Genomic DNA, 25,149 nt, shown 5'->3' on the forward strand with positions numbered 1-25,149 from the left:
AGTTATTAGTTTATAAAATGCACTGAATGTTTATTTATTTACTATATGTTTACATAATGAATATATATGAAGTAAGTCAAATATTTAATTTAACATAAATTTCCCTATTATAATTATATTCTATATATTTGATTTTTTATTTTATTTTTGGTTATATTATTATATAAAATATATGGTTAAAATTGAAAAAATATAAGGACATATTTTTAGCAATATAATATTATATTTTATTATACTTAAAAAAAAATACATTAAATTATTTCCTATTTTAAATATTTTTAATAAATATATTCCATTACTCTATTTTAACATGATAGATTATATTAATATACATATAGTATGTGTTTTGTATTATATTTTAGAAAATATGAAAAAATTTGTTAAAATAAAAATATACATATATTTATATATACATATATCAATAATATTTAGAATTATTTAAAATAATTAGATTAATGTAAGATATAAAGATCTGTAAAATTATATTTTCATAGAATATCGCAAAACTATAAAATATATTTATATTGAAGGAAATTAACAAAATTTTATATATTTTAGACAATGGTTAAAATCATGAGGAACCATTATCAATATATTATTTATTATTTTTTTTTATTGAAAATGTTATAGAATGGAAAGAAAATATTATATTAAGGTAATTATAAATAAATAGGGAATTAAATATTAGGATTAAATTTTATTTATAAAACCTTTGAAGAAAATAGGATATTCAAAAAAAAATATACAATGAAGTGTACTAATAAACATTTTTGATTTAATATATATGTATAATTTTTTCCCCCCTATTATCTTTTAACAATAAACATTTATATAAAAATATTATATTATAATATCATATAATATATATTTATTATACATGGTAATATAACCCCTTAGCATATCTTATTTGTTTATTTTTTTATTTTGTTTTGATTATCTGGTTACGTATTTCATATTTTGTTTTATATTTGTTTACATATTAATTTAGGGTAAATATAAAAAATAAAAAATCAATAAGGTTTAATTAAAATATATAATATATGAAATTATTTCAATGAAAAAAAAACAAAAAAATGTTACCAATGTAAAATATATGAAATATTATATTATGTACTAAAATATAACAAAAAAAGGAATGGTATCTTAAATGTTTTCATTTTAAATAAGTACATGGAAAATATAATTTTATATGATTGCATTTATATATAATTATATTTGTAAACATAATAATAAATTATAAAATAATAATTATTTTTTATTAAATAATAATAAAGAATAATATATTATATATCAATACATGCTTTTTTTAAATATATATGGCATTTAAGTTATATTATAACGGTATTTCAAATCTTTTAATATATTTTTATAAAATACCATAAAATATATATAATATATATTTTTATTACTTATAAAATATGATGTAAACAAAAATTTGCATTATATTTTATTAAACAAATTATAAAAGGTAAATTCTTAATATGTTTATTATTTTTAATAATTTTTTTTTTTTTTTTTTTGAAATACAAAACTTATAATATATATGTTTAAAAAAAAAAAAATATATTAATTGATTGATATTAAAAAGAATACAAAAAGAAAAAAAAAAAAAATGTTAAAAAAAAATACATTTAAATAAATACATAATATTTTTAAATAATAAATAGATTATGTAGGTTTGATTAATATTTAAACATTATATAAATATTATACATATATATATATATATATATATATAATATATTTTTATATATTTCATAGTTTTTTAACATTGAATATTTAACATGAAGATATTCTTTATTTCATATTTTTTAATATTTTATGATAAAAAAGGAGAGATACAAAAGAACAAAATAAAAAAAAACATTTATAAGTTATATTTTAAATGCATTTATTAATTTTAAGATACAAAAGAATTAATATTTCAATGAAATAATTAATTATTTTATAATTTATAGTCGTATATATAATACATGTATTATTTTTAACTTCTTCTAACTTAAATAATTATGTCTTTATAACATATATTCTTTTGAGATCGTGATAATATAAATCATTGAAAAAATACATATATAGAATCTATCTTTTATAAAAACATTGATATGCACTTTATGTAAAAATAAAAATAAACTAACAAAAAAATAAAAATACAAATAAAATAAAAAAAAAAAAAAAATACAAATATTTATTTTATTTTATTTTATAATTTTTTTTTATTTTTAAATATATATTTCTAAAAAAAAAATAAAATATATATAAATATACATAATATTTGTATTTATAATTATTTTTAGAAACACCCATCTTAGAAATAATATATATATAATTATTTTTCTTAAGCAAAAATGTGCCTTTCTAATAGGACTAATCTTAAATCCCCAGGATGTTCGAATTGTAAAAATGCCAATTCGAAAAATTGCTCTAGTTGTTCTTTAATGGAAGTCGAAAAAAAAAATGAAAGGAAAAGTTCCTTATTTTCATTCCATACCAAAAAAATTATATTAGTTTGTGGAATAATATATGTATCCTTATGGGTATGCCGATATAAATAAAATATGTTATTTAGTATTATTTTTTTTTTTTATTATAGAATATAAGTATCTTTATCAGGAATACATAGATACATATACATATACATCCATACATATATATATATATATATATATATATATATATATATATATATATATATATAATTTTATTTTGTATTTTGTATTTTTAGAATGTTAACATATGCGGAGACCAATACCAAAAGGCTGCTGATTTTAATTTTAGAGAAAGCAGAGTTTTAGCTGAAAGCAAAAAAGCTAGTACAAAAAAAGCAAAGACTACATTAAGAAATACTAAGCAGACAACTTTAACTAGCGCCGATCCAGAAGGACAAGTATTAAAAGCATATGCTGCTGATCCAGAATATGTTAAAAACTTACAATTCTATGCTCAATTATTAAGTAACACCGATCCAAATGATGAAGTAGAAGGTAGCTACGATCCAGAAGGACAAATATTAAAAGCTTATGCTGCTGATCCACAATATCGTAAGAACTTAAGATTCTTTTATAATGTATTAACTCACAACCCTGAAAATAATGCAGACGGTAACGCTGATCCAGAAGCACAATTATTGAAAGCTTATGCTGCTGATCCAGTATATCGTAAACACTTAAGTTGGCTTCATCAAGTATTAAGTAACACCGACCCAAATGATGAAGTAGAAGGTAGCTACGATCCAGAAGGTCAAGTATTGAAAGCTTATGCTGCTGATCCACAATATCGTAAGAACTTAAGATTCTTTTATAATGTATTAACTCACAACCCTGAAAATAATGCAGACGGTAACGCTGATCCAGAAGCACAATTATTGAAAGCTTATGCTGCTGATCCAGTATATCGTAAACACTTAAGTTGGCTTCATCAAGTATTAAGTAACACTGACCCAAATGATGAAGTAGAAGGTAGCTACGATCCAGAAGGTCAAGTGCTTAAAGCCTATGCTGCTGATCCAGAATATCGCAAACACTTAAATTGGCTTCATCAAGTATTAAGTAACACTGACCCAAATGATGAAAGTTCTTAAGAATGTATCTTTTTTGGAAAAACAAGGGTAAACAAAATATACAAATGAATTATAAAGTACCATTATGATAATTAAAAAATGTAGGAATATTGTATGTATAAATTTAATTATTTATAATACCCTAGAATGTTGTAATAATTAATTATCAAAAATGAAGTATATAATACTATATATATATATATAGTATTTGATATTATTTAGATGATGAAGAAAAAATGAATTTTAACTTTATTAATGTAGATTATCAAATGTTATGTTTAGGACAACGTATAATTAAATCTGTTTGGATGTAGTAGGAGAAATTCTATTAATAGAACCCTTATTTTTCTTTCTATTATTTTTTTATGTGCTGAAATGCTAAATAAATAAGCTGGAACCTTACAAATGGTATACATTTTAAACGTATTCTTTGAATAAAACTTAAAAATAAAAAAAAGCTGATTTAAAAATTAGATGACATGTTGAACTAATATGGAAAATTCATAAGATGTAAAAGAAAGTAAATTTGAAATTATTCTAAAAGATAGATTAGAAGCATATATAGATAATTATTTAGAATAGGAATAAAAAATGAAAGAAGACATAAAATCATTAGTTGAATGAACATATGGAAATGAATATAACTGTTTTTTAAAAGAAGACGAAATAGATGAAACATATCTGACGATAAAAGAATAATGTATAAGTTCTTTATAATAATATTAAAAATGAAAAAACACGTGATAGATATTAAATATGTTACATATTATGAAGAAATATATGCTACAATGAGAACACACAATTGGCGCCTATGAAAAAATTAGATTATATGGGTAATGAATTGTAAATGTTGTAGCAGATTATAATAAGGACTTAGAAATAACTAATGTGGAATGATTTTAAACAAGAAAAGGAGAAAAATTAAAATTTTAGGAGATATGTAAATATGTTTACTCAAAATATTGTTACCTGAAGTTAGAAATACCGTTAGAGAAATATCTGAAAATACATTAGGAGATAAAAGATATACATATATAAAGCAAAGTAAGAATAGTATAAGATATAAAATCATTTGAACAAATGACTACAAAATGGGCAGATATTAAAATAAAGAAATATTATGATTAACAAGATTATTATTATTATTATTATTATGGTTTAACCTATTTTGTGAAAAAAAGAATTAAAAGAATCATAATAAAAATTTTAACAAGACATTAAAGCTTTTACACGACATTTTACATGACGAATAAAAAAAAAAGTAATAATATGAGTAAAATGAACTAAAGATTTATAACGTATAAAAAAAAAATATATATATAGACAAATTAATATATTACATTTTTTTACATAAGAGATATAAATGTTGTGTAATAAATGTTTATGGTATATTTTTTCATTTTATGTTTTTCATATTGTTAATATGGATTCTATAAAGTTCTGTGTACCTTGTATATATACTTTTAAATGCATATAACATTTTAAACTTTTTTTTTTAAAGAAAAAATACAAATAAATATAATTAATTTATTTCATATTATTTAATTACTCGAAAATGTTCTTTTAAATAATTCGTTGGTTATCAGGATTATTATACGGAAACGTAAAAACATATTTGTATGTTTTTTTTTTTTATTATATATTATTCAATATTATGAATGTCATACAAAATGAAAAATATTATACATAATTATTAATGTGAAAATTATTAAAATAAATGTTTTCTATAATAATAGGTAAAAAAATAATTAAAACATTTATTATATGAAAATGTTACATAGTTGGATGGTAAATAAATGAATTATGTAAAAATTATTTTAAATATATGATTTTGTATATAATATAATGTACATATAAGGAAATAAGGATAAAAATAATTAGGTAATATATACCATATTTATGAAAAAGAATATTATAAATATTATAGAAAAAAAGAAAAAAAAATGATAATTACAAATGGAATAAAAAAAATATTCATCATTTTATTTTCTATTTTCCTTTGTTTTTATTTATTTTATTTATTTATTATATTATATATATATATATTTTAATTATTATATTCATAATATTTTCTTGTAAATATGTTAATAAATTGAAATAAAAATCCATAAATGTAATAAACTAATAATTATATATATATATAATTTTATGTGGCCAGATTTATATAAAAATTTCCAATACAATTATTATTGTATTTGTTTCATGTCATACATAAATTTTATGTTTTTGTAAATATTTTATTCTATAAACAAAAGAAAGAATTATGGATATATTTTTTTCGTTATAATGGTCATTTTAACATTTAATAATATCAAAAAATGCTATATAATTTATAAAAATGTATTGAAAATAAAAATTATAAAGAATTATTATATGTTAAAATAAATACAAATGAAATTTATCGCATAATTAATCATTAGAATAATGTACAATTTTTATGTAATAATATTTGTCATTAATATTATTGAGAAATATATGAAATAAAGAAAACATTATTAACTATTTGGATGAAAAAATAATTTTTATATATATTTCATTGAATTATACGATAAAAATTATAAATTGTTTTATGTATTAGAGAAAAAATAATTTTATAAAATAAAAATGAAATAAAATAATAAATAACTATCACTATAAATAATGAATAAATAGGCACAAAACAAAATAATAAATAAATATATATATATAATATTTCTAATTTATTATATGTTACTATACATTTAAAAAAAAAAAAAAAATAACGTTCAAATCAATTTAATTAATGAATTAAAAACCATTATATATTTTTTTTTTTTTTTTTAAAAATGAATTTTAATAAATATTTTTGTTTAAAACACACAAACAAATTTAATATATATATATAAATATATATATATTATATGGATTAATTATTTTATTAAAATTAGGATTTATATATCTTCGGTCACATATATATCCAAGAAATATAACCAAATTTCCATCATCATAAATTTTCATCACTACCATATTCGAACGAATCCATATCATCCAAATAAGTATATCTATTAGTACCACTCATATCCATATTAGATCTAGGGGTGATATCACTACTTATTTCTATAGAAACGTTGGTATTCAACAAGTTGTGTGTAGTGTGGACGTTTTCCACAGGTATATTATCCGGTTTGTTTTTCCACTGGTTCAACGTACCACTATTATTCCATTGGTTGTACATATCTTTATTTCTCTCTAACCATTTATGATATAGATCTATTTGATTACTTATAGGATCAACACTTATTGGTTTTGCAACACTATTTGTTGTTGTTTTTTTCGGATAGTTTGTTCCAAATAATTCATTTTCTTTCCTTTTCAATAATTCATCATATATATCAATATCATTACCACTATTTAACGAATCATTAATTAGATCTATACCACTATATAAACTATTATATGTCGCAGTATTAGAGCTAATATTTTCCGGAACATTCCAATTAATATTATATATAATTTCGCTATCATCACTATATAATTTTCGATCTTGTATTTGTGTAATAAAAGGTTGTTCTCTCACAATATTATCCACAATATCAGGTTGTATATTTGTAGTGTTTCCAGGTATATCATTTTGTAACATGTTCGATATAAAATCATGTTTCACTTCATTCCATTCCTCATCTATGGGTATATGACTTGGTATGGTACCACTTTGTATATCACCACTAAATGGTTTTTCACCACTATTTGGTATGGTACCACTATTTGGTATATCACTTGATTGTTTTGTTGGTTTCAAAACAACTTCAATTAAAGTTTTATATTTAGGACTACGTGGTTTATATAAATCTATTTCTTCATATTCACTTTCGGACGAAGAAGTGGTCACATCGGTCGTGTCGGATTCCATCACATAGTTGTCTTCATCTGTGTCATTTTCCACATATATGTATGTTTTTCCTTTATAACGACTATAGGGCACATATCTATTCGTTGATGTTTTTGTCGGCATGGCCTCATCATTTTGGGGTATATTAAGCACACGAAAAATATCGGGAGATGTGGTCGGGGGTTTTTTCTGTAAATAAATGGGTATATATGTATATGAATATATATATGTAGGTGTGTGGGTATAGGTATATATGTATTGGGATATATATTTATGTATGTAAATAAATATAGGTAATTGTTTTTTTTTTTTTTATTTTTTATTTTAACTTAATTTTTTTTTCAAAAAAAATTTCTCATTTTTTATTTTAACTCCATTTTTTTCTCATCATTTTTATTTAAATAAATTGTTTTTATTTTTATTTAAAACAATTTCTCATTTTTATTTTAACTATGTTTTTTTCTCATGATTTTTATTTAAAAGAATTGTTTTCTCATTTTTTATTATAACTGAATTGTTTTTTATAATTTTTTTTAACTAAATTTTATTTTCAATATTTTTTTTTTAATAAAATTTCACATTTTTTATTTTAAATAAATTCTTTTTATATTTTTTTTTTAAATAAATTCTTTTTATATTTTTTTTTGATAAAATTTTATTTTCAATTTTTTTCTGATAAAATTTGTCATTTTTTATTTTAACTGAATTTTATTTTCAATTTTTTTTTTTTTTTTTATTTATAAAAATTTTCATTTTTATTTTTATTTTCAAATGTGTTAAATTTTTTTTTTCTCTCTCTCAATTTTTTTTAGAATTTTTTAACTTTATTCTATATATATATAATTTATTTCTCTTCACATATATATAACACCCCCACATATACACATACACATATACACATACACGTATACCACACATATATATACCAACACACGTATATATATAACCACCACATATACCCCAGCCCACGAAGATGTATATCCCCCGTGGGGGGCGGGCCCGCGCACAAATATTTATAAATATATATATTTTGAAAATATATATATACATATACATATATGCACAATATAGGAACATATATGCATATATATACGCTTATATGTATATATAATGTGTATATATATGCGTTTATGTTTCTATATCATGTATATATGTATACATATATATATATCGAAAATATATATTTAGAGATATTTGTGTGTCCGGATATATATCTTCGTGGGGTATGTATATGTGTGGGGTATATATATATGTGTGAGTGGGGTATATATGTGTAGGGGTATATATGTGTTGGGTTTTATATATGTGTTGGGTTTTATATATAAATATATATAGGTTTGGGTATAATTATGTATGTATTGGTATATTTATTTATATATATAGATATATTTTTTTTTTCTCATTTTTTATTTTAACTTAATTATATATATATATATTTTTATTTTAACTTGGTTTTTCTTTTCATCACTTTTATTTAAATGAATTGTTTTTGTATTTTTTTTTTTTTGATAAAAGTTTTTCTCATTTTGTATTTTAATTGGATTTTTATTTCAATGTTGTTTCTTTTTTTAAATTTTAACAATTTTTTTTTATATATATTTTTTTTTTTGATACAATTTATCATGTTTTTTTTTAACTGAATTTTTTTTTGTATATTTTTTTTTATAAAATTTCTGTTTTTCTATTTGAACTTAATTTTTGTGTATTTTTTTTATTTAAAATAATTTTCAATTTCACTTTTATATTGAAATCTGTGAAATATTTTTTTTTTTTTCTCTGTTTCTTTTTTTTTTTCTTAATTTTTTTTAACACAATTTGTTCCTATATATTCTTTTTTAGTTCAATAAATTTTTTTATCAATATATTCCTTTTTTTTTTAATTTCAACAAATTTGTTTATCTATATATACTTTATATTTCAACAAAATTATTTCTATATATTTTATTTTTTAACAAAGTTGTTCCTATATATTGTATTTTTTAACATAATTTTTTTTTTATATAATTTCTTTTTAACACATTTGTTCCTATATATATTGTTTTTTTTTATTTCAACAAATGTGTAACTATATATTTCTTTTTTTAACACATTTGTTTTATCTATATATTCCTTTTTTTTTATTTCAACAAATATATATATATATATATATATATATATATATTCCATTTTTTAACAAATGTGTTTGTATATATTCTTTTTTTCTTAACAAATGTTTTTAACTATATATTCCTTTTTTTTTATTTCAACAAATATATATCAATATATTCCTTTTATTTTAACACATTTGTTCCTATATTTTTTTTTTTATTTCAACAAATATATATAAATATATTCCTTTTATTTCAACACATTTGTTTTTATCTATATATTTCTTTTTTTTCTTTCAACAAATTTGTCCCTATGTAAGTTTTTTTTAACACATTTTTTTATCTATATATTCCTTTTTATTTCACTAAAATTATTTCCATATATTCTTTTTTTTATTTCACCAAATTATTATCCCATATATTCCTTTTTTTTTTTATTTCAACAAAATTATTTCAATATATTTCTTTTTTTTTATTTCAAACAAATGTGTTGTTATATATACTTATCATTTCACCAAATTTATTTCCATATATTATTTATTTATTTTAACATATTTTTTTAACTATATAATTCTTTTTTCTTAACATAATATTTTTATCTATATATTTGTTTTTTTAACTAATGTGTTCTATCTATATATTCTTTTTATTTTAACACAATTTATTTATCTATATAATTTCTTTTTAACACATTTGTTCTTATATATTTCTTTTATTTAATTTCAACTAATGTGTTCCCATATATACTTATTATTTCAACAAAATTTATTTCCATTATACTTTTTATTCCAACAAATTATTTTTCTTATATATTTCTTATTTTTATTCGAACAAATTTATTTCCATATATTCTTTTTTTTTTGACACATTTTTTTATCTATATATTTCTTTTTGTTTTTCTTAACAAATTTATTTCTATATATTCCTATTTTTCTATTTCTAACAAATGTGTTACTATATATTCAATTTTTTAACAATGTTGTTTCCATATATTCTTTTTTTCTATTTCAACACAATTTGTTTAACTATATATTCTTTTTATATCAATAAATTTTTTTATCAATATATTTATTTTTTTTATTTCAACAAATATATATCTATATACTTTATATTTTAACATATTTATTTCCATATATTTTTTATTTTAACATAATTTTTTTTATCTATATATTCCTTTTATTTTAACATAATTTTTTTAACTATATATTCCTTTAATTTTAACATAATTTTTTTTACTATATATTTCTTTTTTTTTATTTTAACAAAGTTGTTCCTATATATTTCTTATTTTTATTTCAACAAAATTATTCCTATGTAATTTTTATTTGAACAAAATTATTTCTATATATACTTCTTATTTTAACAAAATTATTTCCATATATTCTTTTTTCTATTTAAACAAATTATGTTCCCATATATTCTTTTTTATTTCAACTAAATTGTTCTTATATATTTCTTTTTTTTATTTTAACAAAGTTTTTTATCTATATATTCCATTTTTTAACTAATTTTTTTTTCTATATATTCCTATTTTTCTATTTCTAACAAATGTGTTACTATATATTCCTTCCTTTTTTTTTTTTTTCTATTTGAACAAAATTTTTTATCTGTATATTTTTTTTTTATTTTAATTTATTTCTGATAAAATTTCTGTTTTTTTTTTTTTTTTCTTAATAAATTGTCTGTGTATTTGTTTTTATTTAAAAAAATATTTAATTTCATTTTTATTTTGAAATGTGTTAAAATATTTTTTTTTTCCTCTCTCTCTTTTTAATTTTTTTTTATTTCTTTCAACTAAATTGTTCCCATATATTGTTTTTATTTGAACAAATATTTTTTCTTATATATTATATTTTCTATTTCTAACAAATCTGTTCCCATATATTCTTTTTATCTCAATAAATTTGTTATATATTTCTTTTTTTATATTCCAACACAATTTATTTCCATATAGTTATTATTTCAACAAATTTGTTACTATGTATATGTTTTTTCTATTTGAACAAATTGTTTTCCTATACATTCTTTTTTTTATTTCAACAAAATTGTTTGCATATATATTCTTTATTTATTTAAACAAATTATGTTCCCATATGTTATTTTTATTTTAACAATATTTATTCCTATATATTCTTTTTTTTATTTTAACAAATTTGTTACTATGTATATGTTTTTTCTATTTAAACAAATTATGTTCCCATATATTCTTTTTATTTCATCAAATTTTTTTAACTATATATTCCTTTTTATTATTTTAACAAATGTGTAACTATATGTTCCAATTTGTAACATAATTTTTTTTAATACATATTTTTTTCTTTATTTGAACAAAAGTGTTCCCATATTTACTTATTTTTGAACAAAATTTTTATCTATATATTTCTTTTTAACAAATATATTCCTATATAATATTTATTTCAACAAAATTATTTCTATATATTCCTTTTTTCTATTTTAAAAAATTTGTTTAACTATATATTTCTTTTTTTATTATTTCAACTAAATTATTTCTATATATACTTATTCATTTGAACACATCTTTTTCCCTAAATATTTCTTTTTTTTATTTCAACAAATATATATCAATATATATTCCTTTTTTTTTTTCTTAATGAATTTTTTTTAATAAAGTTTGTCATTTTTATTTTTGAAATGTGTTTAAATATTTTTTTTTTCCTCTCTCTTTCTCTTTTTTTGTTTATTTTATTTCAACTAAATTGTTCCCATATATTTATTTTTTTAACATAATTTCTTATCAATATAATTTCTTTTTAACACAATTGTTGTTATATATTTCTTTTTTTCTATTTCTAACAAATGTGTTACTATATTTACTTATCATTTCACCAAATTTATTTATCTATATATTCTTTTTTTCTTATCAAATTTTTTATCTGTATATTTCTTTTTTTCTTATCAAATTTTTTATCTGTATATTTCTTTTTTTTATTTTATCAAATTTATTTGTATATATACTTATTATTTCAACAAAATTGTTCTTATATATACTTTATATTTTAACATATTTATTTCCATATATTCCTTTTTTATATTTGAACAAAATTATTTCTATATATTCCTTTTTTTTTATTCCAATACAATTTATTCCCATATATTCTTTTCTATTTCAACATAATTTTTTTAACTATATATTCTTTTTATCTCAATAAATTGTTTCTTATATATACCATTTTTTTTATTCATCAAATTGTTATAACTATAATATTTCTTTTATTTCAACACAATTTTTTTACTATTATATTCTTTATCTCAATAAATTTGTTCTTTATATTCTTTTTTTTTTTTATTTTAACATATTGTTTTTCATATATATTCTTTTTTTCTTAACAAATTTATTTATCTATATATTTCTTTTTTCTATTTGAACAAATTTATTTCCATTATGTTTCTTTTTTATTTCAATAAATATTTTTATCTATATATTTCTTTTTTTTATTGTAACAAATTTATCCCATATATTTACTTTATTATTCAACTAAATTGTTCCAATATAATTCGTTTTATTTCAACAATATATATCTATATTACTTATATTTAAAAAATATATTTCTATATTCTTATTATTTCAACAAAATTATTTACACATATTTTTTTATTTTAACAAATTTGTTACTATATATTCCTTTTATTTTAACATAATATTTCTATGTACATATTTCTTTTTTCAACAAATGTGTAACTATATATTCCATATTTTAACATAATTTTTTTAACTATATATTCCTTTTTTATTTTAATAAATATATTTATATATAGTTATTATTTCAACAAATATTTTTATCTATATAATTCTTTTTTTTATATCAACAAATCTATATCAATATATATTCCATTTTTTAAGAAAGTTTTTTTCTTTATATACCTTTTTTCTTTTTAACAAATTTGTTACTATGTATATCTTTTTTCTATTTAAACAAATTATGTTCCCATATACCTTTTTCTTATTTCAACTAAATTGTTCCCATATATTCCTTTTTATTTAACCAAATTTTTTTTTCCATATATTCTTTTTTATTTTAACAAATTTGTCACTATGTGTATCTGTTTTTAACATAATTTCTTATCAATATAATTTCTTTTTAACATATTTCTTCTTATATATTTCTTTTTTTTTATTTCAACAAATATCTTCCTATATATTCCATTTTTTAACAAATTGTTTTATCTATATATTTTTGTTTTTTATATTTAAAACAAAGTTGTTTTCCTATATATTCCATTTTTTAACAAATTTATTCCCATATTTACTTATTATTTCAACTAAATTATTTCTATATATTCCTTTTTTTTTTTTTTAATTATTTTCTGATAAAATTTCTGTTTATTTATTTTAAGTGAATTATATATATATATATATATATATTTTTATTTCAACGTAATTTTTATGTTAATAATTTTTATTTCAATGAATTGTTTTTATATTTTTTCTAATAAAATTTGTTCTCAGTTTTTATTTCAATTGTTTTTTATTTTGTATTTTTTATCAAATTTGTTATCTATATATTTCTTTTTTATATTTAAACAAAATTATTTACACATACTTTTTTATTTGAACAAATTTGTTTATCTATATATTTCCTTTTCTTTATTTCAACAAATTTATTCCCACATATACTTTTTATTTTAACAAAATTTTTTATCTGTATAATTTCTATTTAAAGAAATTATGTTCCCATATATTTCTTTTTTTCTATTTCAACTAAATTTATTTCCATATATACTTTTTATATCAATAAATTTTTTAATCTGTATAATTTCTATTTAACAAATTTATTCCTATATATTCCTTTTTTTTTTTATGTAAATATTTTTTGTGTATTTTTTTTCTTTCATAAAATTTCTCATTTTTTTTATTTTAACTGAATTTTTTTTTGTGTATTTGTTTTCTAATAAAATATTTTCTCATTCTTTTATTTTAACTGAATTTTTTTTTTATATTCTTTTTTTCATAAAATTTCTCACTTTTTAATTTTATTTTAACTGAATTTTTTTTTATATTCTTTTTTTTCATAACATTTCTCATTTTTTAATTTTATTTTAACTGAATTTTTTTTTTTTTTTTTTTTGTTTGTTTAAATAATTTATATTTTGAAATTTTTCTGAAATTATTTTATCTCTTTTTTTTTTTAAATTCTTTTCTTCATAAAATTTCTCATTTTTTTATTTATATTTTTAAAATTTCTGACATTATTTTATTTTATTTTAACCTTTTTTTTTTTTTTTTTAAAAAAAATATGTTTCCATATTTCATTTTTTTTTTTTACACACATAAATACATATATTAAATATATATAATACATATCGAAACGTAACACATATATATAAAACATATAAAAACATACAACCACACATATAACACTTACCTTCATATAATAAAACAACAAAAAACCGATCGCTCCTAAAACAACTCCACTTATTCCCACAGGAGGAAGGGTAGATGTCACCAGGTTATTGGGGGTTTTACCACTAGATGGGGGGGTTATTGGTGATTGGGGGTTTTTTTGTCCACCGTTTGATCCTGAATCTGGCAGAACAGGTGGAGGTTTTTGTGGTGTTGGGGTAGTACTATGAGTTGAGGTATCATTCTGTTGAGTATTTCCAGGGGTCAAAATTTTCCCTATCGCATCTTTTGCTTGTTGAGCTGTTGTTCTTATAGATTTGGCAACATAGTCCACTGTATTGTTTATTGTTTGTGTAGCTTTTTTTACAACTTCTTCATTTGATAGTACGGTATCGGTAACGTTACGTGCTATAATTGTAGGTTCGATAAATGCAGGTATTCTCGGTTGTAGCCATCCAATACCTATTTTGTTGATCCAACTAAATCCAGGTATACGAAATTTTGGCCACAAGAAATTAAACGATGGTCCACCACTATTAGCAGGATCTTGACTACTATTACCACCTTGTGTTCCATCTGGACCAACACTTCCACCATTTGGATCAGTATTTGTAACACTAGATGAACCAGGGTTTTGTGGTGATGGTGTTTGACCGGGGTCTTGTCCCGGTTGGTTCTGGTCTTTACTACCACCTGGTTGCGGCTGTTGACCACTACTGGCTGGATCAATTGGTTGCGGCTGTGGATGTGGCGCTCCCGGTGGACCTGGTTTTGGTACCACTTGTGATGTCACACACCCACACTTACTTTCATACCCACTTGGGGGATATTCCAACGATTGTGGTATTTTACCACTATTTGGTTGTTGTTTTGACACTTCACTCATGCAATCGCAGTTTTGAGTAGTGGAACCACTAGGTAAACCACTAGTTGGACACGCTTTTTCTAACTTTTTGTGTAAAAAATCTCTTGCACTACTTGAACTGGTCGCATCAGTATCTTGTTTATATGAAGATTTTTCTTTATCAAATTTGCTTTTTTGTTTATCATATTGGTCTTTCCATTTTCGTATAAATTCTTTATAATTATTACACGCAGTTTCGCAATCGTTACAATTTGCACATTGTCCATTACCTTTACATTGCTGACACTTGTCCTCCAATTTCCCCAACTCCCTCCTGTAGTGACCACAGTAATCTTCCCCCCATTCGGCAAACCATCTCAAAAACTGGTGTGCAGTGCCACTATCACGGGTGTCTGCCACGGGATACGTGGTATCACTAGGTATAGTGTCACAATTTGCTAGTGGTTGGCCACTATGTTTGAATCCACATTTCATTGCTTCCCAGACACATTGTTGGTTTTGTGTCCAAAATTCTTTACGCTTTTTATCTATATTAGTTGTGTCTCCATTTGCTATTATTTCTTTAATTTTTATTTCGGTCCCCTGTTTATCATGTTCTAAATTATCATATCCTATAATTATATCTCTTAAATCAAAAAAACTATATTTCATTGCTCTACAAGCTTCAACATCATATTTATATTTATCTGAGCTGGTGCCATTGCTAGCTTTTTCTTTATAGTATTCTCCTAAATTATATCCTTCTGTTGCTGCTACTTTCATTAATTGTTCTCTCAAAGTTTTTTCATTTTCAACTTTTGGATTTCCAGATTTTCCATCCAAATCTTTAAAACATATTCTTTGTCTTCTAGGAGGGATATATACATTTGGAGATAATCCACTTTTCTTATATTCATCATCATCAATGTTTTGCCACCTAATCCCCTTTCCTTGTTGTGTCTCTTCCGCTTCCTTTTTTAATCCCTTACAATTACTTTGTCCCGAAATCTCCCCATATTGGTTTTCTTCTATGTATTTCTTGCACCCACAATACACATCGGCATCATAATACGACGGCGACGACGACGTACTTAACGCGTTGATGTTTTCTTCCACTTGTTTGGCACCACTAGATGGTGGAGTACCACTTGAATTGTCACCACATGTGAAAGATATATATTTTTTTAAGTATTTGGTAGCATCTGGTTCACTATATCCACTAGTGGTTGCTTTTTGTTCTGTATAGTATTGACTTTGTTTATCCCAATGTTCTTTTCTCTCATTCATAAAGTCTGTGTATGCTTGACATTTTTCAGTACACTGTGCGTTATCACATTGAAAATCTTTCTCACCAACTTTTTTACATGTGGCCACAACTTCCTGTAATTTTGTGTGTTTTTGTTTACAGTAATCGTCGTACCATTCGGTGAGCCAGCGGAGAAATTGTGGTCGTTCAACAAATTTATCGAGTTTGGTTTTACCATCAAATGTGACTTCACTGTATTTGTTTTGTTCTTCGAGTTTTGTTTTAATCTCTGGTTTCATTTGTTTTGTTTGGTCATCATAACTTAAAGCACATAACATAGCTTCCCATACTTTTTCTTCAATAGATTCCCACCAGGTTTGAGGTTTTTCATCTTCAGTTTTGCTACTATATATTCCATTTGTTTCGTTCTTTAAAATATCTTTTACTTTTTTCCCTATATCTTTATTTTCTGTATGTTTACCTAAATCTTTTTCTGTTATTAAATCATGAAAATCACTATAAGTATAGAACATGGTTCGTAAAAAATCAGGAGGAATTTTTCCTTGTTCTTTTAATTCTTTTTCTAGTTCATCTTTGCTTTTTGGTGGAGTTCCTTTTTCTTTATCTTCTTTATATTTTTTCCATAAAAAATATGTTTCTAGTGATACAGATTTCATCAAAGCATTCTTTAATTTCTCTTCTTCTGTTTTACCTGTTACAGTATTCAAATTTTGTAAATAATGAATACACATTTTTTTACGTCTAGGAGGCATACAAGGTCCATTAATACCAGTTTTAAACTGACCTGCATCACAATCCCAAGATGTTTCCTCTTTTTCATTACAACCTCCACTACTTTTTCTTGTGTTATCATTTTCCGAAACATATTTGTCTATTTCACACTGTGTTCCCGTCCCACCAGGATTGGGATGACTAGGATTAGGGTTTGGCATAGGTCTAGCCGGTGGTGTACTACCACCATGTGATCCACCACCGCCTTGTGGTGCGTCAGGTGCCTGTGGTTTAACACCACCTTGTGATGTACCACCTTTACCAGTGGAACCACTATTTGTTGTATCCTCCTGGCAATCACATTGGTCCTTATATTGAGTTTTTGGAAGATCATCTAAAGATTTTGGTGTATCTGTACCACTATTTGACGTCGCTTGTGACGAGGGGTGTTTCATACAATTATCGTGCAAACCAAAAAATTCCAGTTGTTGATTTAAATATTCGTGAGCATTTTTCGACGATTCCACAAAAGGAACATCCTCATATGGTTCTTGTCCTTTAACATCATTAAAACGTTTGCTTTGTTGTTCATAATCTTTCTTCCATTTATCAATAAATGCTGTATATTCTTTACATTCGTTTTGGCAAGGGTCACAATTTTTTTTATCCTTACATGTAGCTTTAGTATTAGTACTACCACTACTACTAATCTTACATGTCTGGCACTCTTTACGTAATTTTGCTAATTGTTCTGTGTATTTTATACAAAATTCATCACTCCATTCAGCAAACCATCGTAAAAATTGAGGAGCACTATGAGTATAAAGCACATAATTAGCTATTTCAGATTTTAATGTATCAGGGTCATATTGGTTTTTATATTCGTAGTTTTTAGTAAGTTCGTTCTGCACATTGCTTTGTTTGCTTTTATCACTTACAGCATGTGATAGACCACATAACATCCCTTTCCAAATATCTGGACCATTAGCATCCCACCATTCATCAGGTGATTGGGTACCAGGTTGGCCATTTGGTTTAAGAATTTTATTTATATTTTCTATTGCGTCCTTCACATCTTTATTATTATCATCTTTTTTTGATATATCTGTGTTTAAACATAAATCTTTCAAATCTCCATAAGTAAAGAACATAGAACGTAGAAATTCAGGAGGGATATGCCCATTTTTTAATTTTTCGTCAAAACCTTTACCTTTCCCCCTACCATACGTTATATAGTACTGCCATGCCAAGAACGTTTCTGCCGCGGCGGTTTTGATGAACGCTGTACGCAACTCCGATTCACCACTCATATCTTCTTTCAAGTATGCTATACATAGTTTTTGTCTTCTGGGAGGCATACATGCTCCTTGGTCACCACTACGTATAAGATCTTGTTTATCTTTTTTAGTACATTCCCACTTAGGATATTCCTCACCTTGTTTTTTTCCTTTATCATATTTTTCATTACAATGATCTATTGCACCAGTCGTTTGGTCTTTTTTCGCCATTATTTCTTTAACAATTGTACACGCGTCTTTCCCATTTGATTTCGGTGGTCCTTTTGGTGTTGTTGGTGTCTGTGATTCACATTGTTGTTTATAATCTTTCGGATGATCCTTAAAAACGTTCGTGTCGTCACTACCACTCGTAGTGTTTCCGAATTTCGTTTGTGTCGTATCGTTGCAGTACGTTCCCCCGCCCATAGATGTCACATACTCAGACAGGGTATTATACGTGGTATTATCTTTTTGGGGACCATCACAAAGTTTACTACTGTCTTTCTCCTTCACTTTATTAAAAAATTCATCATTTTGTTTTTTAATCTCGTCATTAGGAGTACCACTACCACTATATAATTTATTGTATTGTGTTTCTTGATCTGTCCACTGTTGTTTCCAATCATCTACATGTTTTTTATACACTCCGCACATACCTGAACACATAGAGCATGCTACTTTTTGTGTTTCGCTGTCTGGTTTGCCTTTGTTTTTCTCTTTGGCCTTTTGACAAGCTTTACAATTAAATTTTAGCCACCAGTAGTTCCGTTCCAATTGTTTGCAGTAACTTTCGGACCATTCGGTCATCCATCTCAGTCTTTGTGGGATATAATCGTCGGGCGGAACATACGACTCGCGGCCACAACTCACACGTTCAAACCGTTTGTTTGTGGTATCACTCGATGGTACATATATGTCCGCTGTTGTGGGCGCGCTACACGTCATGGCACGCCACACCTGGTCGCGGTTGGCCGACCACCAGGCCTCACGTAATGTGGTATATTTGCCGCCACTGGTGTCGTTATATTTGGTTTTAGTGGTGGTATCATTAATATTTTCGTGAATCTTTTTAAATATGGATTTCAAATTATTTTCCAAATTTTGCATATCTGTGTTTTTCTCCCACAAATCCCTCCCCCTAATTATATCTCCCAGATCTGCAAAACTGTACTTCATAGCATTACATATACCTGGAATATCACTTTTGCTACTAAGTTTGTTTACTATATCGTCGCCTTCATATTTGGCGGCAAGTAACACGTCACCAAGGAACGAGTGGTTCACACTAGCGCCACTGAGACCGGTAGCACCATTCACATCTAAATTTTCTAAATTGGAAGTACACATATGACGTCTACGAGGTGGAAGTAAAACACCGTCATGTCCATCTCTTAATTTTCCTTTATCCTCTTTCCATTCTTGACCTATAATAAATCTCTGGTTATCTGTGCCTGTTCCTTTACCTTTACCCGTACAAGGTCCATGATGTTCACCTGTACCAGGATCAGTTTTAGAAGTATAGCTTCGAACATCATTACCATGTTTTTTTAATTCAAAGTCACAATAACCATCCATCTTCAGTTGTGGTGCTTGACTATGTTTAAATTTCGCTTTTGACAAATCACCTCTCAAACCACTACTACCAACCACACTCATCTCGGCCTCATATTGTTTGCTGTTTGCCGCATCAAGAATTTTGTTCCCCGTACATGTGGGTGGTGTAGGCGGTTTTTGTACACACGTACAATGGGATGTATATTTATGGGGGTGGTCACGAAACGCGTAGTTGTCGTTACCACTATTCGCAGCAAAATCATCCTGTTTACTTTGGTTGCAATCACTTATCAATCCTTCTTCTTTCAAATATTTCCCAGCATTTTCATATTTACTATTATTTTGACCAGTAGTAAAATTTTGTAAGTATGTTACCACAGGTTTCTCTTGTTCTGTAGCATTCCTTCCACCATTTTGTTTTGCTTTGTCGTATAATGTTTTGTATTTTGTTTCTTGTTTTTCCCATTCTTGTTTCCATCTTGCTACTTCTTTTTTATATTTTTCACATTTATCGTGACATTGCATACATTCTGTACCCTTTTTTTCACATGTTGGTATGGTACTACCAGTAGTACTACTAGGATTACAGCCCCCACATGATTTTTCCACCTCGTCGTAGTGTTTTTTCTGTGTGACACAATAATGTTCCCCCCATTCGGTTAGCCAGCGAAGAAACTGGGGTCGTTCAACAAACTGTGGTAACGACGTGCCACCAGTGGGACTACCGCCAGTGGTATCAAACTTCACTTCATTGTAGCCATATGTGGATTTGAGTTTTTCTTGAACACCTGATCGTTCCGCGTCGTTTGTGATCCCACTTGTGTGTGATAACCCACATAACATCCCTTCCCATATATGTTCGGCGTTACTATTCCACCAGGTTTGACGTTGTGCGTCATTAACTTTGCCACCATTTGTAAAAACCTTATCTATATTATCTCTTGCATCTTTCACGTCACCACTAAGTTTACCTATATCTTTATCTAAACATAAATCTTTGAAATTTCCAAAAGTATACATCATTTGACGTTTAAATTCAGGAGGAATATTTCCTTTTTTTAATTCCTCTTCTAGTTTTTTTGCTCTTTCTTGATTTTCGTTTTTTATATCCTCTATGTATTTATCCCATAATAAATTAGTTTCTGCTGCACCTGTTTTAATAAATTCTTCTTTCAAATCTTTTTGTTCAGTACCCTTCATGCTTTTCAAATAATATAAACACATTTTTTGTCTTCTAGGTGGCATGCATGCTCCACCATGACCAGTTTTAAACTCACTTGGACTACAATTCCACGTTGTGCTTGTTTTTTTATTGCAACTATCTATATTACCTTTACTTGTGTCTTTTTTATTAAGTGTTTCCTTCACTATATCACATGGGGTCGAACTATCGCACGCGCACGCCTGTTCATAACCACTAGGTGGATGTTTGAACACATTATGTTGGTCGGTATTGGTTCCACAGAATTTTGTTTGTTTTTCACAAACGTTACCATTTTTTAGTTCTTGCTGTATATATCCTTCTGCAGTAGTATATGGGTCATTTGTTTTATTTCGGTCTTGTAGTTGATATAAAAATTTATTTAAATATTTTTCATTTTCATCCTTACCATCCTTACCTTTACTACTTTGTGCTCCTTGGTAATATTTTAAGTATTGTTGTTTTTGTGTTTCCCAATCTTTTTCCCATTTTGCTATTTCCTCTTTATATGCTTCACATTTAGCTCTACATTGTTTACATTTGTCGGTATTACATGTTGTACCGTTAGTACCCTTTTTACAATCCTTGCACAGTGTTTCCAAATCCATATAGTGTTTCTTTTGTGTTTTGCAATACCACTCGGACCATTCGGTCATCCATCGGAGTTTCTGCGGGATGTAGTCGTCATATGGTGGCACACGAGGATTACTACCATTACATGTGATACCATTTAGTGAACACTTCATAGCTTCCCAGATTTTATCTCTATTAGCTTCCCACCAATGGTTACGTAATTTAAAATATGGTTCTATGTCATCTTTATATGTGGTTCCCTTAACAAGTGTACTTTTAATGTTTTTAAATATGGCTTTCAAATTATTTTCTATTTTTTCCATGTCCTCATTTTCACTCCACAAATCCCTACCTCTTATTATATCTCCTAAATCTGCAAAACTATATTTCATAGCTCTGCATACAGTGTCTTTGTGTTTTTGTTCATCTAGAACATTTGATCCATTCTTTTCTTTATACATACTTATTATTTTTTGTGATTCCTCTTTTGCAGAGAGCAATACATCTCCCAAAAAAGAATTATTAATTTTTTCACCTGTTTGATTTAAAAGTTCACCAGTACCATTATTCAGTAAATATTCCAAGTTAGAGGTACATATATGTCTTCTTCTTGGTGGCATTATAACATCCTTATGTTTGTCACGCATTCCTTTGTCATCCGCTTCCCATCGAACACCTACAACAAATCTGGTATGTATAGATGGACTTGTATCTCCACCTTTTCCTTTACATGGACCTTCATATTTATCCGTAGCACTACCAGTAGTACTACGAATATCATTGGAATGTTCCTGCGTTATAGCACATATGTTTGATAACATACTTTTGTTACCACCTTGCTTATATTGCCCTTCCTCTGGTTTTCCTATCAAAACACTCTCACCAAGATGACCAACATTAACATAATCAGCAGTTAATTCTTGCTTTGCCGCCTGTTGCAACGGTGACGCTATAGTCTCTACCGACTCCTTTGGTGGTTTGCCACTGTTTGCTCCACACGCGGCACTAGAAGAACCAACACTTTGTGGCATACCAGGACGTGGTGGTGCAGCACGCATTTGGCCTTGCAATGTACTACCAGTATTTAGGATTTTTTGACATTCTGGTTGACTATCCTGTTTTGAATAATATTGACCTTGTTCACAAAAACATTTATATCTAATATTACTGTTATCTACTTGAACATTAAATAATTCTTTGTCAGTACAATTACCCAGATCTTTACAGCATTCTGTCATAGTGTTTTTAGCTGCATTTTTGAAAAGGTCTTGTAAATCCTTCACAGATTCATTATTTCCAAATGGTGGTTCAGCACAAATTTTTTTATAATTCTCATAATAAACTTTTGACTCATCTAAAAATTTTGTATATATAGAACATATATTTTTACATTTTTCAGAATTAGCTTTATTGTCATTCTTACAATTTGTTACTATCATTTCTCCTAGATCTTTTTTTAATTTACAAAATTCTTCAGACCATTCCTCGAAAAATCGAATACATTGTGTTTTATTCTCAGGGGATATGTTACAAGGTTTTGAGGTTTTTGGGTGTATGAAATGTGTTTTTTGCCTTTCCTCTACTAGGTTTTTAAAATGTTTGCTCCATTCTTGTTGAAATTTGCCTTTTTCAACTGTACCTTCAATTTGTTTTATTAAACATTGAATTTTGTTTGTTTCATTTTCCTCAACTATATCTATACCTTGTAATAATGTATGGTAATCTTCCATAGTTCGATACCATTCTTTACAAAAAGTTTCATGTTCGGTATCTTGATATTTGTCTTTTATAATATTGCTTAATTTAGTACTTAAACCCTCGACCATATCTTTTGTTAGACCAACTGCAACATTTCCTCTATAGATTTTGGGGTCTACGTTAGTCTGTATCACTTCTTTTAATGCTTTTCCGCTCCTAGTTTCATTTTTAATATATTGAAGATAATCATCTATTCCTTCAACTAATAGTGCTCTTCTTCGTAATGGGACATGTATATCTTTAGAAGTTGTTAGACCACAACCAGTAGGTGGACTTATAGTCTGGATTCCATGTTTGTTATTGTCTAATTCTGGTATATTGTCTTCAACTCTAACATTTAATTTATTACATTTTGTGGATTTTAATACATCTTTTCCTTTAATATCTATTAGTGGTAATGCATCCTTTTCCCATGTATATGTATTCTTATGTGGAACCATTAGTTTACCAATGATTTTTTTAAATATTTGTTCTTGTATATTCTTCCATCCACAAAATAATTCAGCTTCGTCTGTCGCTGTACCTCCGCCACCTCCATTTTTTTTTACATAATTTTTATATATATCCCATGTCCATGCTTTATGTTGAATTTCATATAGTAAAAAATTCAAATAATCAAAATAAACTAATTTGGTATTGGGGCGCTCTCCATGAGTTAAATATTGGATATTTCTCAAAAGACTACTTTTTGCATTAGATTCCGTATTCCCCATTTTCGCAACATAAATATAAATTCTAGGGGGAAGAATACATTAGAAATACAGTGTCAAACATACCTACATACCCACATATATATGTATCACTATCTCTTGCATTTAAAATATATGAGATATTTCTGTTTTTTGCCCACATGTGCCATGGTACTACAAATACAGTGGTATAGCTACGTGGTGGTACGTATATCGTGGCACTACAAATACAGTGGTACAAAATATAGTGGTATATATATAGTGGTATATATATAGTGGTACAAAATATATCGTGGCACTACAAATATAGTGGCACAAATATATAGTGGTACATTCATAATAATATCATTATGAATAGGAATTATAATATCATTATATTCATAATGAAAATATCATTACAAATATACATAATAATATTATAAT

The 25,149-nt window shown here is 25.0% G+C and overlaps 1 protein-coding gene and 2 pseudogenes across 1 annotated transcript, besides 2 other annotated features; 1 reads left to right on the top strand and 2 right to left on the bottom strand.

Annotated features, from left to right (window-relative positions):
- Window positions 1–2,345: 2,345 nt before the first annotated feature.
- Window positions 2,346–3,577, top strand: PADL01_0112900 (glycophorin binding protein, putative; the record flags this gene model as incomplete). Its single annotated transcript, XM_028680893.1, has 2 exons — window positions 2,346–2,534; window positions 2,723–3,577. The coding sequence occupies 2 exons, from the start codon at window positions 2,346–2,348 to the stop codon at window positions 3,575–3,577; spliced, it is 1,044 nt and encodes a 347-aa protein (XP_028536245.1).
- A 2,941-nt stretch (window positions 3,578–6,518) lies between these two features.
- Window positions 6,519–7,592, bottom strand: PADL01_0113000 (annotated as a pseudogene).
- Window positions 6,519–7,592: a sequence feature (erythrocyte membrane protein 1, PfEMP1, putative).
- Window positions 7,593–14,874: 7,282 nt separating this feature from the next.
- PADL01_0113100 lies at window positions 14,875–24,750 on the bottom strand (annotated as a pseudogene).
- Window positions 14,875–24,750: a sequence feature (erythrocyte membrane protein 1, PfEMP1, putative).
- Window positions 24,751–25,149: the final 399 nt, after the last annotated feature.

This window comes from Plasmodium sp. gorilla clade G2 (genome assembly GCF_900097015.1).
Source record: "Plasmodium sp. gorilla clade G2 genome assembly, chromosome: 1".
In the NCBI taxonomy this organism is placed as follows: Eukaryota; Apicomplexa; class Aconoidasida; order Haemosporida; family Plasmodiidae; genus Plasmodium; species Plasmodium adleri (nom. inval.).